The sequence below is a fragment of the Muntiacus reevesi genome, chromosome 5 (genome assembly GCF_963930625.1).
Source record: "Muntiacus reevesi chromosome 5, mMunRee1.1, whole genome shotgun sequence".
NCBI classification, from domain to species: Eukaryota; Metazoa; Chordata; class Mammalia; order Artiodactyla; family Cervidae; genus Muntiacus; species Muntiacus reevesi.
The window spans coordinates 68,374,832-68,392,970 of NC_089253.1; the positions used below are offsets into that span (position 1 = coordinate 68,374,832).

General features: G+C 37.8%; 1 protein-coding gene across 4 annotated transcripts in view; it reads left to right on the plus strand.

Moving 5' to 3' along the window:
* SPATA17 (spermatogenesis associated 17) overlaps nt 1-18,139 on the plus strand; it is a 233,922-nt gene that overhangs the window by 65,527 nt on the left and 150,256 nt on the right. For all 4 annotated transcript variants that reach the window (XM_065936726.1, XM_065936727.1, XM_065936725.1 and 1 more), the window contains one exon: nt 3,681-3,784. In XM_065936726.1, coding sequence (XP_065792798.1) covers nt 3,681-3,784 — 104 coding nt within the window. The remainder of the gene's footprint in view (nt 1-3,680; nt 3,785-18,139) is intronic.

Here is an 18,139-nt window from a genome sequence, read left to right on the forward strand (position 1 = left end):
GACACATCTAATCTTATTTAGAATTTAATGGTGTTTCTATGTAGTCCATAGAAGGTGGCCCACCCCTTAACACTGTTTGATATCCTAATGTTTTCCATTCTTCCTGAGTCATTTCTATTGCCGATGATGGATAGTCTATCAGTGCTTTTGTTTGCAAGTATTCCTGTGTTTAATATAATTATTACTGTATATGCAATAAAAGTAAGCTGAGATTCATGTGAAGCCATCCAACCAGCTATTAATGTATAACCTCAGGCATTTATTTAAGCTCTCTAAGCATCAATTTCCTCTTCTATCAAAGAAAGCTAATGATAATCTCCACCTCAGAATGATACTGTAATGATTAAGTTAAATAAGCCAGGAAAATAGTCATTATTTGCATGTATGATTTATATATGTATATGTATTCCAATAGATTATTCCTTTTCATTAAGAAAATGCTTTTTGTATCAATCCCTCCCATTTCTTTGCCAGCCATAATATGATGTCTGTCAAAGTAGAGGAAGATAGTTTCTAAATTGGGCTTCCCTGGTGGCTCAGATGGTAAAGTAGAACTTTAGAAAAATTAATTTTTCTTAATTTAAAGAGTTAAGCTCTAAAATAAGATCATTTGAGAAATATTTAGAAAGGCACTGTTACGCTAGCATTGTTATGCTAGCTTGTTACTCTACTTTGTTTTACTTTCCAGAATTAATTTCTCCGATTTAATTGTTCTTACAATATGAGCAATAAGTGGTTTAGCATCTCTTCAATTATTTTAGTCATTCTTATAGTAGGCAGTTGACTAAACATTTCTTCAAAATTTTTACATTAAGTGTTTCAGATTGTAAAATACCTTTTAAATGGCCCTATTTTAAAACAGAGAAAATTAAGGGATCACAATTCAAGTAAGACATTTTTTTCCCCTGATTATTCATATAGATCCAGCATTCACGTTATAAAGATTTTAAACTCAACATATTTAGTTTAAAAATCTTAGGCTTTTCGGATAAAACTCAGTGGACTAAAGTCCAGTCTCTTATTAGTCATTTTTTCCTATGGAAAAAAAAATGTTGTTTAAAGAAGATGTGTGTTCCTAGCCTAGCTAACTGTGCAAAACATTGGAAGGACTTCATATCCAAAAGAGAATTGCTCATCATGTGTGTTGTTTAGTCACTAAGTCGTGTCTAGCTGTGTGACCCCATGGATTGCAGCACACCAGGCTTCCCTGTCCTTCATTAACTTCCAGAGTTTGCTCAAACTCATGTCCATGGAGTCGGTGATGCCATCCAACCATCTCATCCTCTGTCACCACCTTCTTCTCCTGTCCTCAATCTTTCCCAGCAACAGGGTCTTTTCCAATGAGTTGGCTCTTTGTATCAGGTGGCCAAAGTATTGGAGTGTGTGAATAATTTATAAATATAGGCAAACTACTTGAAAATTTTAAAGAATGAAGTTGAGTCTTTATGCAAGGCTAAGTCAATGTTTTTTCTAATTTTTTCTATTTCTTCTACTCCTTTAAAGAAGTTGAGGTATTTTGTACTATAGACTTTCGGTTTTCCACAAAATTAGAATCTACATATTAAAAGTTTTGTTTTGAGTTTTTCTAATAGAGATTATATTAGCAAAGATAAAGCTTAAAGTGATTGATATTTCTTATGATTATTGGGGCTTTGAAGGCATTTTAGTAGTCCATTTAAGTATGTTCTTTTAGACACCAACATTCCTCTTATTTAAAAAACTAGATACTTTAAACAAATATTTCTTCATTGAAAATTACACTTCACCTCGTTCACAGTTCTGTATTGAAATGGTTTAGAGAATGGGCCCCCTGAAGTTCTAATTTGATTCTTAAATCCATCACTAATAGCTGTATAATTATGGGAAAACTGAATAATTTTCCTCTTAGCAGTTTCTCATCTCTAAATAAGGTGAAGAGAGTATTTATCTCATTGTTGTTGTTCAGTCGCTCAGTCGTGTCTGACTCTTTGCAACCTCATGAACTGTAAGCCTGCCAGGCTCCTCTGCCCATGGGATTCTCCAGGCAAGAATACTGGAGTGGGTTGCCATTTCCTTCTCTATTTATCTCATAGGAGTGGTCTGAAGATTAAATGCATAAATACAAGCAAAATCCTTAGAATAGTGCCCCACATATAATAATAACTCAATAAATGTTAAATATTGTCACTGTTCAGTTCAGTTCAGTTGCTCAGTCATGTTCGACTCTTTGCGACCCCATGGAATGCAGCACACCAGGCCTCCCTGTCCATTGCCAACTCCTGGAGTTTACACAGACTTATGTCCATTGAGTTGGTGATGCCATCCAACCATCTCATCCTCTATCATCTCCTTCTTCTCCTGCCTTCAATCATCCTCAGCATCTGGGTCTTTTCCAATGAGTCAGTTCTTTGCATCAGGTGGCCAAAGGATTGGAGTTTCACCTTTAGCATCAGTTCTTCCAGTGAATATTCAGGACTGATTTCTTTTAGGATGGACTGGCTGGATTTCCTTGCAGTCGAAGGGACTCTCAAGAGTCTTCTCCAACACCACAGTTCAAAAGCATCAGTTCTTTGGCGCTCAACTTTCTTTATAGTCCAACTCTCACATCCATAGATAACTACTGGAAAAACCATAGCTTTGACTAGACGGATCTTTGTTGGCAAAGTAATGTCTCTAGCTTTTTAATATGCTGTCTAGTTTGGTCATAGCTTTTCTTTCAAGGAGCAAGCGTCTTTTAATGTCATGGCTGCATTCACTATCTGCAGTGATTTAGTTAAAGAAGAATTAAAATGTCATGATGAAGGTACAATAAAACATTTTGTTTAAAGATTTTGATACAACTGTATTTAAAAAGTCCTTTAAAAATGTTTATTTCAATGAGACAAAATACAATCTTCTAGCTAGTTGGTTATTAAAAAAAATAAAAAATCAATTTAGTCAGGAAGTGAAAGTGGTAGGAATCAGTAAAGCAAATTTTTGATCTTTCAATAGTTAATTTCACATTTAATATTTGTAAAACCATTATAAATGTTATAAAATAAATTATAGTAACCTAAAGTATGTTTTTGTCTTTATAATATTGTATGATAAATCTATGAGCAAACCTATATTTGCAACTATATATTCTGTTATTGGAAAGGAAATGACAACCCACTCCATTATTCTTGCCTGGGAAATCCCATGGACTGAGGAGCCTGACAGGCTACAGTCCAGGGGGTCGAAAAAGAAACACAACTAGCACCACAAAATAAAATGTTAGATTTGTGTGTGTGCTTCTCAGTCATGTCCGACTCTTTGTGACCCCATGGACTGCAGCTCGCTCGGCTCCTCTGTCCATGGGAATCCTCCAGGCAAGAGTACTGGAGTGGGTTGTCATGTACTTCTCCACAGTATCTTCTCAACCCAGGGATCGAATCTAGGTCTCTCCGCACAGCGGGAGGATTCTTTATGATCTAAGCCACCTGCAAAGTCCAAGAATACTGGAGTGGGGAGCCTATCTCTTCTCCAGGGAATCTTCCCCACGCAGAATCTGAATCGGGGTCTCCCAGATTGCAGGTGGATTCTTTACAACAGTAGAAAAGCCTAAGAATTTATTTGATAGGATTTAATCATCCATCATTAACTTGATTTTGAAGAACTATTAATTTTATTTTTCTAAAAATGTTCACTGGCATATTTTATCTTTTTATTTACTTCAATAGATTCAGAGGCGATGGCGGGGGTATAAGATTCGGAAATACTGCTTTAATTATTATTATTTGAAGGAGTACCTGAAAGCTGTTTCTGAGACCAATGATGCAATTAGGTGAGTAATATGATTACCAGTCCACTAGTGACAATTTTAGAAAGGTTACTCTGTGGGTGTGGATCATTATCAGACTTAGGAATACTTTCTAAAGCTAAGTGATATTTTAGACAGAAATTTCTTGATAAGATAAGAGATATATTTTTCTTTTTACCTTATCCATTTATGGCTATTGTATTTTTAAATGTCTTGTACTTGTGACTGTAAATTACATTGTCTGTGTGTATAGCAGGCCTGTCTTGTACTATGCAAATAGCTTAGTTTCAGTACAATTACCTCATTTTGAAATGGATTTATCTGTAAATAATTACATAGATGAAGCCTTATGTATGACAATCCTCAAAACATGTTCTGTGTCAAGAACTTGCCTCTCAAAGAAGAAAATATTTCAGAACACATTAAAATGGACTGTTTTACTGTCAGTTTTCATTTCTTTAAGCACATAGAAAGAAAACACCTGAATTTAGGCCTTAGGATGATGTTTTCTATGGATTTTAAGTTATTGTAACACTGTTCAATCAGCTTTACCAAAGTTCTGTGTAGTAAGTTTTCACATTTCTTCAAAAATAGCCAATCTTTTCTTCTTATAATATTGCCTCATTCTAGTAACTTAGAAGTGACATATGTTTATAATAGATTTAGACAAAAAGGAAATAGTGATGAATCATAGTTGGCATTTATGTAATAGTTTTACTTTCAGTTTTCACATACATTATCTCATTTTACTCAATATTTTTTAAACTAGAGAAAACAGTCAATATTAAATTGTTAAGACAAAGTTGTTGTCTGATACCTTACAATCATATGTATCATAAGAAAATTCTGGAAACTATCTTCCCAAATTTTAACTTTCTTCCATATGTGTCTGTATAAAAGGGTCTGGTCTTTGCAGATCAAGTTTGGGGAATTTGTAAAATTTATTTCTTTGGAAGCAGCAATAAAAATTTGAGGAGGTTGGAATAGGGTTTAGTTAATGAGAGAAGTTGGAAGACTCAGAAACATGTGGACCACAGGGACTGATATTTAATTTCTTCCTGTGTGTGTTAGTCACTCAGTCATGTCCAGCTCTTTGTGACCCCACCGACTATAGCCTTCCAGGCTCCTCTGTCCATGGAATTCTCCGGGTACGAATACTGGAGTGGGTTGCCATTCCCTTCTCCAGGGATCTTCCCGATGCAGGAATTGAATCCAGGTCTCCTGCATTGCAGGTGGATTCTTGACTGCCTGAACCACCAGGGAAGTCCCTTAATTTCTATCTAAGAAATCCAGACTCTAGACATGAGCTGGCTATCTGTAAATGGCATACTTGAGCTTGTCAGGAGGAAAGAGCTAGTGGAAAATGCAAGAGGGAGAATTTGAGCAGGACTGGGCCTGAATGAGGCAAGGGGGGGTTCTTAAGGCACCAGGATTAAGGAGGCATTTACTGTCAAGGTCATGAGGTGCCAACCTTGCACTTCCTCAACCCTGTAAGTGTATCCTTAAATGTTGTACTTTTGAAGCAAGCCTTGATTGCTGCACACAAATCCTGTCCCTGAATGGGAGAAGATACTCAAAGAGACAAATATGTGCAAGGTGGTTTTAGAAAGGCCTGTTTCTCCCGTTCGGTAGGTATTTCCATTTATCCTTGTTTTGCTCCTGATTTTACTGAGAATGTTTCTAGTCACTAGAGAGTCTGGTGCACCCATGCTGGCAATTTAGTTTAGCCTCATATTCTGTATCACAATACTGACTTATTCTTTTCTTTCTACCTTGGTTATTGTTGTTCAGTTACCAAGTCGTGTCTGACTCTTTGTGACCCCATGGACCGCGGCACACCAGACTGCTCTGTCCCTCACCATTTCTACCTTAGAGGCCACATGTTTTTCAGGTGTATATTTTCCATCAGTGATTAATTTCCTAATCATTTACCCCCTCTGTATTCTTGTATTTATTGATAGAATATTTGTAATTTCTTTGTTGTTATTGTCATCATTGTTATTTGTATCTGGAAATGGATATTGTAAGAAGATAGTGTAGGGGAACAGCCAAGGCTGTGCTCTAGGAAGGGTGAGGGGGCCCTGTGGCTCACAGTACAGCCCTACATGATCATATATATGTGTCTCTGTGTATGTAAACTGGCTTAGCTTTTTGGTTCATTTTAAGTTGACAGTGATTGGCAGTTACAGGATTGCTGATTGCTTTTAGACTCTCCTTTCTTAGAGATCTGTGGCGTAGATGACATTCCTGTGCATCTCATCACTTAGTCCTACCTGCTCTGCTTGGCTCTGGTATAGTTCACGGAATTAGCCATAGCCAAACTTTGCTCCACAGTCTTGTTCTCTTCAGTAAGGTGGGCAGTGCTATTTTTCTCATCAGGATATGCCACCTAGTCTTAAGAATTTTGCACCTGGCACATCTGTCTGATGTCTGCACCTTTAAGTATCTTATCTTTAAGATATTTCCAATCCTAGATGAGTTTTCCCTATTCTTGGTTGCACTTCTTCATACATATGTATTATTACAAGTGTTTCCTGATTTTATTGGTGATAAAATTGTATTTTGTGTTTCTTATTGCCTTTCTTATTTTATAGAAGTTTAAGAGAGAAGTGAGTAGAGATAATTTTACTCTATCTCAAAGTTGAAAATATACAGTTAACTTTTTATAGTAAATCACAATATATTTTCCTTTCTGTTACATCAATAATTTTATGAATGCAGTAAAAATGTGGCTGTGTAGAATAGAGGAGCACCCACGGCAGAAGTGACTGGTGTAGGTCACTACACCAGTGAAGTGGAAGCTGGGGATTCAGGTTGCTTCTCAGAGGCCATGAACCTAAGCCCTGAAGTTTGTGTAGAAATTATATTAATACATGACATTTGACTGAGGTTGGTGCGTGGAGCATGATGGAAGAATTGGAAAGGGCTAAATACAGTGGAAGTGAGAAATAGATTTAAGGGACTAGATCTGATAGACAGAGAGCCTGATGAACTATGGATGAACTATGGATCGTGACATTGTACAGGAGACAGGGGTCAAGACCATCCCCATGGAAAAGAAATGCAAAAGGGCAAAATGGTTGTCTGAGGAGGCCTTACAAATAGGTCTGAAATGAAGAGAAAGCGAAATGCAAAGGAGAAAAAGAAAGATATTCCTATTTGAATGCAGAGTTCCAAAGAATAGCCAGGAGTGATAAGAAAGCCTTCCTCAGCGATCAATGCAAAGAAATAGAGGAAAACAATAGAATGGGAAAGACCAGAGATCTCTTCAAGAAAATTAGAGATACCAAGGGACATTTCATGCAAAAATGGGCTCAATAAAGGACAGAAACAGTATGGACCTAACCGAAGCAGAAGATATTAAGAAGAGGTGGCAAGAATACGCAGAACTGTACAAAAAAGATCTTCACAACCCAGATAACCATAATGGTGTGAACACTCACCTAGAGCCAGACATCCTGGAATGTGAAGTCAAGTGGGCCTTAGAAAGCATCACTACGAACAAAGCTAGTGGAGGAATGGAATTCCAGTTGAGCTATTTCAAATCCTGAAAGATGATGCTGTGAAACTGCTGCACTCAATATGCCAGCAAATTTGGAAAACTCAGCAGTGGCCACAGGACTTGAAAAGGTCAGTTTTCATTCCAATCTCTAAGAAAGCCAATCTGAAACAATGCTCAAACTACCGCACAGTTGCACTCATTTCACATGCTAGTAAGGTAATGCTCAAAATTCCTCAAGCCAGGCTTCAGCAATACGTGAACCAAGAACTTCCAGATGTTCAAACTGGTTTTAGAAAAGGCAGAGGAACCAGAGATCAAATTGCCAATATCCTCTGGATCATTGAAAAAACAAGAGAGTTCCAGAAAAACATGTATTGCTTCTTTATTGACTATGCCAAAGCCTTTGATTGTGTGGATCACAATAAACTGTGGAAAATTCTGAAAGAGATGGCAATACCAGACCACCTGACCTGCCTCTTGAGAAACATGTATGCAGGTCAGGAAGCAACAGTTAGAACTGGGCATGGAACAACAGACTGGTTCCAAATAGGAAAAGGAGTACGTCAAGGCTGTATATTGTCACTCTGCTTATTTAACTTATATGCAGAGTACATCATGAGAAATGCTGGGCTGGAAGAAGCACAAGCTGGAATCAAGATTGCCAGAAGAAATATCAATCACCTCAGATATGCAAATGACACCACCCTTATGGCAGAAAGTGAAGAGGAACTAAAGAGCGTCTTGATGAAAGTGAAAGAGGAGAGTGAAAAAGTTGGCTTAAAGCGCAACATTCAGAAAACTAAGATCATGGCATCTGGTCCCATCACCTCATGGGAAATAGATGGGGAGACAGTGGAAACAGTGTTAGACTTTATTTTTCTGGGTTCCAAAATCATTGCAGATGGTGATCACAGCCATGAAATTAAAAGACGCTTACTCCTTGGAAGGTAAGTTATGACCAACCTAGATAGCATATTAAAAAGCAGAGACATTACTTTGCCAACAAAGGTCCATCTGATCAAGGCTATGGTTTTTCCAGTGGTCATGTATGGAAGTGAGAGTTGGACTGTGAAGAAAGCTGAGCGCCAAAAAATTGACGCTTTTGAACTGTGGTGTTGGAGAAGACTGTTGAGAGTCTCTTGGACTGCAAGGAGATCCAACCAGTCCATCCTGAAGGAGATAAGTCCTAGGTTTTCACTGGAAGGACTGATGCTGAAGCTGAAACTCCAATACTTTGGCCACATCATGCGAAGAGTTGACTCACTGGAAAAGACTCTGATGCTGGGAGGGATTGGGGGCAGGAGGAGAAGGGGATGACAGAGGATGAGATGGCTGGATGGCATCACCAACTCGATGGGCATGAGTTTGAGTGAAATTCCGGGAGTTTGTGATGGACAGAGAGGCCTGGCGTGCTGTGATTCATGGGGTCGCAAAGAGTTGGACACGACTGAGCGACTGAACTGAACTAAACTGAAATATAGATGGGATCTTACCACACCAGGGCATTTTAGGCCACATTTAAGATTGGAGTGGACTTCTTTTTAAGAAGAGCAGTGGCATGATTATAACTATGTTTTGGCATGCATGTTCAATTACATTGTTCATAATACATTTAAATAGAATGGTAAGTTTTAAAGTCACCAATTAGGATTATTAATTTTGCTGAGAGAAAGTTTTCTTCTTTTTCACAGAATATGCAACATTTGGGGGGGATTGTAACTTTATTCCATTTTTCATTGAAAATTATTGGAATCAGAACTTTACCCTTTTCCTTCACAACAAATTCCACCTGAAGCAACTTAAAATAGTACATATTCATGACCTTATCATTTTGTGCATCAGGAATCTGAGAGGGACTTTGCTGTAGGCCTCAGCTCTCATGAGGTTACCCTCTTATTCCCAGCCTGAGCTGGGATCTCATATGGAGGTTCAACTGGGGGATGATCTACTTCTAAGCTCACTCACATGGGCCTCAATTCCTCTGCCTGCTGGCCACTGGCATCCCTCCATTTCTCGCTGTGTGGACCTCTCTCTCCATGGGACAGCTTATAACTTGTAAACTGGCTTCCCTCAGAGTGAGTGAACAAGAGAACAGGAGAAATAGCCAAGATGAGAGGCACATTCTTCTGATAACCTAATGTCAGAAGTGACATCTCATCACTTTTGCTATGTTCCTGTTCATTTAAAGCAAGAGACTAGGTTCATTCCATGCTCAAGGGGGAGGACTGCACAAGGGTGAATTCCAGAATGGGGATTGTTGGACGCCACTTTAGAGGATACTTTTCATATGCAGTGATTTGCATATGGTATTTGTTTAGTCAGCATGTTGATTTTCAGCATTTGCCTAGGACAAAAATTACTTTACATTTACTTGGGGCAATATTTTTATGTGATGCATTTTCAAGATTATATTTCAGACTTTACTATTGCATCAAAGCAATTATGATATAGCCCAATTACTTATACCAGCAAGCATTAAAATGTGTAGTTTCTGGATTTCAAATGCATTCCTCTGTTTTGGGGCAAGGTAAAATCATTTACAGAAAATAAATTAGTAAAATAGTCTATATCAAAATGTGTTTTGCATTTGAATTGTTTTACACAATTCAAGACCAGACAACCCTGGACTTAACTTCATCTGCTCTTTCATTAGTATAAATAGTTTAACTATTTTATAGTTAATAGTAAAAAAATAAATAATTTTGTACATATACAAGTACATACTTTTATAACCAAGGTGGACCTATCACAAAGATAAATGGAATTGATTAATTTAAGGCTGAATTTGCATTTGGTAGACATGTTTCTTTATAATATCTAGCTGTATATGCAAAAATTGCCCCAGGTTATGAATGAGAAAATTATATAATGAAATTAAAAATTAGCAACAGAGTTACAGATTGGTAGCATTAATAAAACATTGTTAACTTCAAGTGCAGAAACTGACTCTTTTTGAAATTCAAACTAAAAATAATATATTTTCCCAACTTTAATGCCTCAGTATACTTGTTGGTTGCTAATAGTGCATAGCAGTCAGCCTGTTTTAAATATAAATTTGTAATACATCAAAAGAAATTAGTGTTTCAGCATGTTGATTTTCTTAACTTATTTCTGTGGTCATTTCCTTGTTTCTGTTTTCTTTTATTCTTTCTTCATGTGGTTCTTATTGGCTGGATGTTGAACCTATAAGAATTATATGTTGAGTCTCTTAAACCTCTCTGTCCTCTCCTTCACCCTGGGCCTCTACCTTTCCCATTCTATTTTTGTGACAGACTTCCTTTCTACCCTTCTAATGAAATTTTGATGAATATTTTAGCAATAGCTTTTTAACTTTCATGAAATATTTCTACTGTTATGATCATTCCTTTTTTGTAGCATTCTGTTTTAAGTAATAAAATATCTCATATTTCTCAGTTCTGATTTTATTAATAAAATATCTCATATTTCTCTGAAATACTGGGGCACATAGGGTCGGGAGGCAAAATTCACCTCAGGGTTTATTCCTCACATAGTGTTAAAAATATAGCTCATTCACTTCATTGTACAGCAGAAACTAACATGATATTGTAAAGCAACTATATCCCAATAAACCAAAAAGCAAGATTAAATCCCTCAAACTGCTAAAAAAAGAAGAGGGAACATGCAGAGATATGAACAGGGTGAAGGCTCAGAAAAGTCTTGGACTCCAGAGTACAACCGCAGTTGAGACTTTGCTGCTGCCAGGGTGGAAGAATTAAAGGAAGAAGTAGCTTTAATGGTTATAGTGAGAGCCAAGGAGAAGTTTATAGCCCCTACCGCTGGCTGTGACCTTTTTATTACTTGCAGAGAAATTCAGTTATTGCCAGGAATTCAGCTATTGCCTCTCCTCACCAAAAGAGAGAGAGAAATGAGGAAGAAATACCACTAACTTCTTCCTCCTGGACACTAGTGTTTTGTTAGACTAAACTCATCTGGAAGGACTTCCTTGGTTGTTCAGTGGTTAAGACTCCGTGCTTCCAGTTCAGAGGGTGAGGGTTCAGTCCTTGGTTGGGGAAGTTCCACATGCTGCATAGTGCAGCCAAAGAAAACCCTAGAAACAAACAAACAAACAACTTAACCCATCTGGAAACCTGCCAAAGTGACACAGTTTGCAGGACTTGGTCCCAGGGCAGGGCACAGAAGTATGTAGAATGGATTGGAGGTGTGGCAGTGAAAAATAATCAGCACAGATAATAATTCAAGTTCAGAGGTTCACTTTTCTTCAGTCTCTGTGTTATTGATTTTCTCCATGGTGTTTTTCTTTTAATTGGTTATTTTCATCTTCTCTTCTATGTTGGAGCCTTCCTTATGCAATTGGCAATCTTCCCCTATTAGTTTACACATGCGCATGAGAAACTGGAGTGCCGGTTTGTGAACATACATGTGCAGATCTTGTTGATTGGCAGGCTTCAGTTGCTTTTAAAGTGATTGGACAAGGAAGCTGTCCCATTTCACTGTGGTGTGGGATTGGGGGGGGTGATGCCCAAATGCCATTGTGTAGAGGTCTTTCTTTTAGGCTAGTTACTTTTCCCAAAGAAGAAGTTTCTGAGACTCTATCAAGGGAGGCAAAGCTGCATTTGAGTGAACTGTAGAAGAATGGCCTTGTACTTCACACCTGCTAATGACCACTCTGAATCCTATGCCTTTCCTGTCCTTTCTTCAGAGAGCACACTTTTGATCCCTCACCTAGGCCAGGGGTCTCCAGCCTTTCTGGCACCAGGGACCAGTTTCTTGGAAGACAGTTTTTCCAAGGATGGAGGCAAAAGGGATGAGGATAGGGTAGTTCAGGTGGTAATGCAAGCGATGGGGAACAAGTGACAGGAAGCAACAGATGAAGCTTTGCCATTACCAGTCAATGGCCTAGGAGTTGGGGACCCCTGATCTAAGTGATTGAAACCAGGATGCCACCATTCTCTGCACATACGGTTAAAAAAAACACACAAAAGTCTCTGACCATTGTGACTGTGTACCCCAAGTTTCAGTTGCTAAATCGTAGCAGAACTGAGATGGGATTCCAGATCTTATGGCCTCATAAATGGTGCTCTTTTCAGTATATTATACTATTGGAATATACACAAAATGAATAAGATTATACAAAAATCTTAGAAAAGTTTCTCCGTTGGACTATGTTTGATGCATAGTGTTTAATTCTGAATGCCACTGTGTATGTTGAATGTTGACCCAAAAATCTGCATCCAACAGAAAGCAACCAAGAGTTTAAGGGATTTAGAAACCATCAAGAGTTGGAGTTCTGAGACTGAAAAACATTATGTCTAAAGGAAGGCATAATGTCAGCCTACAAATTTTAAAGAACCGTCATGTACTACATTTATCAAGAGGGAAAAATTTAAGAAAAATGGGTAGAAAGCCTGAATGCAACAATGAAGACCCAGGACAGTGATAAATAAATAAATAAAAATTATATAAAAATAAAAATGAGTAGATTTGCATTCAACATGAAAAAGATATTTCCAATAATTAGATACTACTGAATAATAGACTGACATACTCACTTGTGAGATACAGAATATTCCAACAAAGGATTCATCTTAAGTGTCAGGTACACATTTGTGTAGAAAAAAAAATCTCTGCATTTGATGACAGGCTAGAAGATTCCCAAACTCCTTTTAAATCCGAGATCATTTGCTTCATATGGTAATAAATATGTTTAGAAGGAAACAAATCTATATATTTGCCACAAAACTCAAAGCACTTTTCATTCCATAAAAATGCTAGGACGATTTAAATAAGACTAATCTATAGCATAAGGAATTCATAGGAAAGTATACTGTATTAAAGTATCATTTACCATAACTAAGACAGATATAATAATAGGTATAAATAAAGATTTAGTATACACACATTATATTATAGTTATGTATTTTAAATCCTTAATTTATCTAAAAGATAATAGTGCTCTAGCATATCATGAAATTTTAAAAAATATTTGTAATACTAAAAGATACTTTTGAAATAACTTGTATATTCCTGAAGCATAAAGGTTGTTTTATATTCCCAGAGCTAGAAAAGGTTGTCTCAGAGTGGCAACACCCCCACAAATCACTAGTATTGAAGAAGAATGACTAATGTATTTATCATTAATATGACCATTATCCCAATTTTAATATTATATTTAAGATTCTTATATTCATTGATCAGTTTGGTTGCTCAGTTGTGTCCGATATTCATTGATACACTTACCAAAATGCCAGATTGGAGAAGGCCAAGGCTATTAAATGCCTTATCAGCTTTTTCTGATCTGGGTGGGGCTGATGAAACCAGACATTAATGAGAACACCCTCAGGAGCTTCCAAGGTCTGTAGGCTGCTCTTCCATATTGACATGAACTGACCTGTCTGTATTCTTGGTCCCCTTGGTTATTCTGGAATCCATGCAGCCATATGCTTAACTCTTATTAAACTTACAAACTTATTAAACTATGCTTATTAAACTCTGACTTTCTGTCCTTGGTCCTTTGCTATTCTTTTTGTGTGAACAACTTCCTGTTGAACTCTAAGAAATTCTCTTAGATCTTAAAATTGACAGTTCCTCTCTCTCTTTATATTTCCTGTTAAACAGGGTTTGTTCCCAGTGACGACAGTCACAATCCAGAATTAACAGCTTGCTGTTTCATAATATTTGTATCAATATTTGTGTTAAATATTATCCTTGTAATCTTCTGATTTGCATTTGTTTTCAAGGATAAAGCCAAAAAACAACACCTTGAGTGATTTTTATAAATATGCATCTAGTGTTTAGGAAACTGAATTCAAAAGATTTGAACAGTTTCTCATCCTTAAAATGGTTATCTGTAAACCTCAATATGGCCACTCTGATTGTCTTTAAGTGATCTGACTCTGGCAGGAAATCATAGAGAGTCTACAAATGCATTATGCTAATGACAAAACTGAAGAACATTGAGATTGCTTAACATTCTGCATCAGGGAAGCACAGTACTAGATTTCCACTTCTTTGGAGTTGAAGGCTTTTTAAAACTAGTCTGGCGGCACATTTCCAATTGTGCTTTAATTAACAAAGAAATGCAAACACGAAGAAAATCAGCATGTCCTTTCAGACCAATAACAAGTGCAGGCCCCCAGAATCAAAGCCAGAACTCCTAGAGTGAAAATATCAGTTAAGGTAGCGTTGGTATTTGCCTCCCTTTTGCTGTCACGTATGGATTCTCCAGAACTTTCATCAACTTTATTAGAAAGTCAGAATTAATATTAAGTGGGGAAAATACTAATGAACACACTAAGAATCAGGAATCTGTCTACTGTATCAATATTCCATACATGCTTGATAATAATAACTTCCCCTTTAAACACATGTACAGTGTAGACAAAAGTCATTATAACTGAGTAGCTGCTTAAATGTTGTAAACATAAATGAAAGAAATACTTTATAAGACTCATCAAAAATTTCTGGCTGTTGGTATATCATATCTATGTATATTTAGTAAATAACAATAAGATTGACTGGAAAAGGTCAGTTTTCATTCCAATCCCAAAGAAAGGCAACGCCAAAGAATGCTCAAACTACCATACAATTGCACTCATCTCACACACTAGTAAAATAATACTCAAAATTCTCCAAGCCAGACTTCAGCAATACGTGAACCGAGAACTTGAAGATGTTCAAGCTGGTTTTAGAAAAGGCAGAGGAGCCAGAGATCAAATTGCCAACATTTACTGGATCATCGAAAAAGCAAGAGAGTTCCAGAAAAACATCTATTTCTGCTTTATTGACTATGCCAAAGCCTTTGACTGTGTGGATCTCAATAAATTGTGGAAAATTCTAAAAGAGATGGGAATATCAGACCACCTGACCTGCCTCTAGAGAAACCTATATGCAGGTCAGGAAGCAACAGTTGGAACTGGACATGGAACAATGGACTGGTTCCAAATAGGAAAAGGAGTACGTCAAGGCTGTATATTGTCACTCTGCTTATTTAACTTATATGCAGAGTACATCATGAGAAACGCTGGGCTGGAGGAAGCACAAGCTGGAATCAAGATTGCTGAGAGAAATATCAATAACCTCAGATATGCAGATGACACCACCCTTCTGGCAGAAAGTGAAGAAGAACTAAAGAGCCTCTTGATGAAAGTGAAAGAGGAGAGTGAAAAAGTGGGCTTAAAACTCAACATTCAGAAAACTAAGATCATGGCATCTGGTCCCATCACTTCATATCAGATAGATGGGGAAACAGTGGAAACAGTGGCTGACTTTATTTTTTTGGGCTCCAAAATCATTGCAGATGGTGATCGCAGCCATGAAATTAAAAGACGCTTACTCCTTGGAAGGAAAGTTATGACCAACTGAGAGAGCATATTAAAAAGCAGAGACATTATTTTGTCAACAAAGGTTCATCTAGTCAAGGTTATGGGTTTTCCAGTGGTCATGTATGGATGTGAGTTGGACTATAAAGAAAGCTGAGTGCTGAAAAATTGATGCTTTTGAACTATGGTGTTGGAGAAGACTTTTGAGAGTCCCTTGGACTGCAAGGAGATCCCACCAGTCCATCCTAAAGGAGATCAGTCCTGAATATACTTTGGAAAGACCGATACTGAAGCTGAAGCTCCAATATTTTGGCCACCTGATGAGAAGAACTGACTCATTGGAAAAGGGCCTTATGCTGGGAAAAATTGAAGGCAGGAGGAGAAGGGAATGACAGAGGATGAGATGGTTGGGTGACATCACCAACTCAATGGACATGAGTTTGAGTAAACTCCGGGAGTTGGTGATGGACAGGGAAGCCTGGCATGCCGTAGTCGGTGGGGTTACAAAGAGTCAGACATGACTGAGGGACTGAACTGAACTGAACTGAACCACTCTATTTTAAAGGTGAGACACTAAAACTCAGGGTTTCAGTAGGTTGGATAAGTTCGTATGCCTAAGTATTGTGGATGTGGAGATTTGAACTCAGTCTTCTTTTTTTAACTCTTTTAAAAAATATTTTAAAATTTTATTGGAGTAGAATTGATTAACAATGTTGTGTTAGTTTCAGGTGTAAAGTAAAGTGATTCTGTTTTATATATATATAAACAATATACACACACGAGTCTGTTCTTTCTCAAATTCTTTTCCTTTTTAGGTTATTACCGAGTATTGAACAGAGTTCTGTGTGCTATATAGTAAGTCCTTGTTGGTTGTCTGTTTTAAATATAGCAGTGTGTATATGTCAGTCCCAAAATCCCTAGTCAAAACATGCCTCTTTTTTCTTTTGAATTATTACAAGTTATATCAGTTATATTTCAACTGTGCCATATAGCAGAACTAGGCTCACTTAATACGTATTCCAAACTTCTTATAAACCACTTTCTCTCCTCTTGAGACTAAAAGACTAAAAACTCACTTTCTTAGACTTCCTTGCAGTGGAGGTACCATGTGACTTGGTCATGACCAATGAAGTGAAGTGTTAAAAGTAACCAGTTAAAAACAGGAATTTGACTATTGGAGGTAATTGAGTGTAAGATTAGAAACCATTATTATGTAGTGTAAAGTATTTTTTCAGAACCCATCTAATCAACTGTGTGTGATAGATCAGTGGTCCCCAACCTTTTTTGGCACCAGGGACTAGTTTCACTGAAGACAGTTTTTCCATGGACCAGGTAGGTGAGGATGGCTTGGGGATGATTCAAGTGCATTACATTCATTATGCATTCTATTTCTATTATTATTACATTGTGACATATAATGAAATAATTATACAACTCACCATAATGCAAAATCAGTGGGAGCCCTGAGCTTGTTTTCTTGCAACTAGACAGTTCCATCTGGGAATAATGGGAGATGGGGCAGCCTCCCCCCAGTGCTAGCATCACCACCTCAGCTCCACCTCAGATCATCAGGCATTGGATTCTCACAAGGAACACACCACTTAGATCCCTCCCATGTACAGTTCACAGCTGTGCTTCTATGAAAATCCAGTGCTGTCACTGGTTTGACAGAAGGCAGAGCTCAGGCAGTAATGCAAGTGATGGGAAGCGACTATAAATACAGATGCAGCTTCTCTCACTTGCCTGCTGCTCACCCCCTGGTGGGCAGCCTGGTTGCTAACAGGCCCTGGACCTCTACCATTCCATGGCCTGGGAATTGGGGACCCCTACTATAGATTATTAACAATTGAGTCTTTGACATTAGCTGAAATAGTAGGTACATTTCAGAATATTGGTGTCTGCTGCCTGCTCTTAGCTTCTTTCAGCAAATTCATATGAAAAGCAAAAAAAAAAAAAAAAAAAAAAGTAGGTGAACTTGGACTAGTAGTCAGCAGGCAACCTGAAGCAGAGATAGAAGGTAATACTGCTTTGCAAAGGGAAGTGCTCTTTGTGCACAGTGTATATTTAATGAGTTTTATCATTTGGAACTTTGTGGTACTGAAACGTCCAGCTGCTTCCATATCTCAAACTGAAGTGTTTATAGGCAGTGACTGTGAAGTTTAAGTGCTTCACAAGTGGCTCAGTGGTAAAGAACCCGCCTGCCAATGCAGGAGAAACAGGAGACGCATGTTTGATCTCTGGGTCAGGATGATCCCCTGGAGGAGGAGCTAGCAATCAACTCCAGTATTCTTGCCTAGAGAATCCAATGGTCAGAGGAGCCTGGCAGGCTACAATCCATGAGATTGCAAAACAGTCAGATGTGACTGAGCGCAACATGAAGTTTAGGGGCATGGCTGGAGACAAATCTAAGCCTTGGCAAGTGTGCAATCTCAAGGCAAATACCAGATTGAGGATGTCATCTTGTCTCATAATGGCTGATGATTCAGACCAACCATCCTCATGATGACATCTAAGCATCAAAGAACTGTTAACATAGAAAATAACTGACTGGCCAAAAATAGGAGAAGATGAGATGTA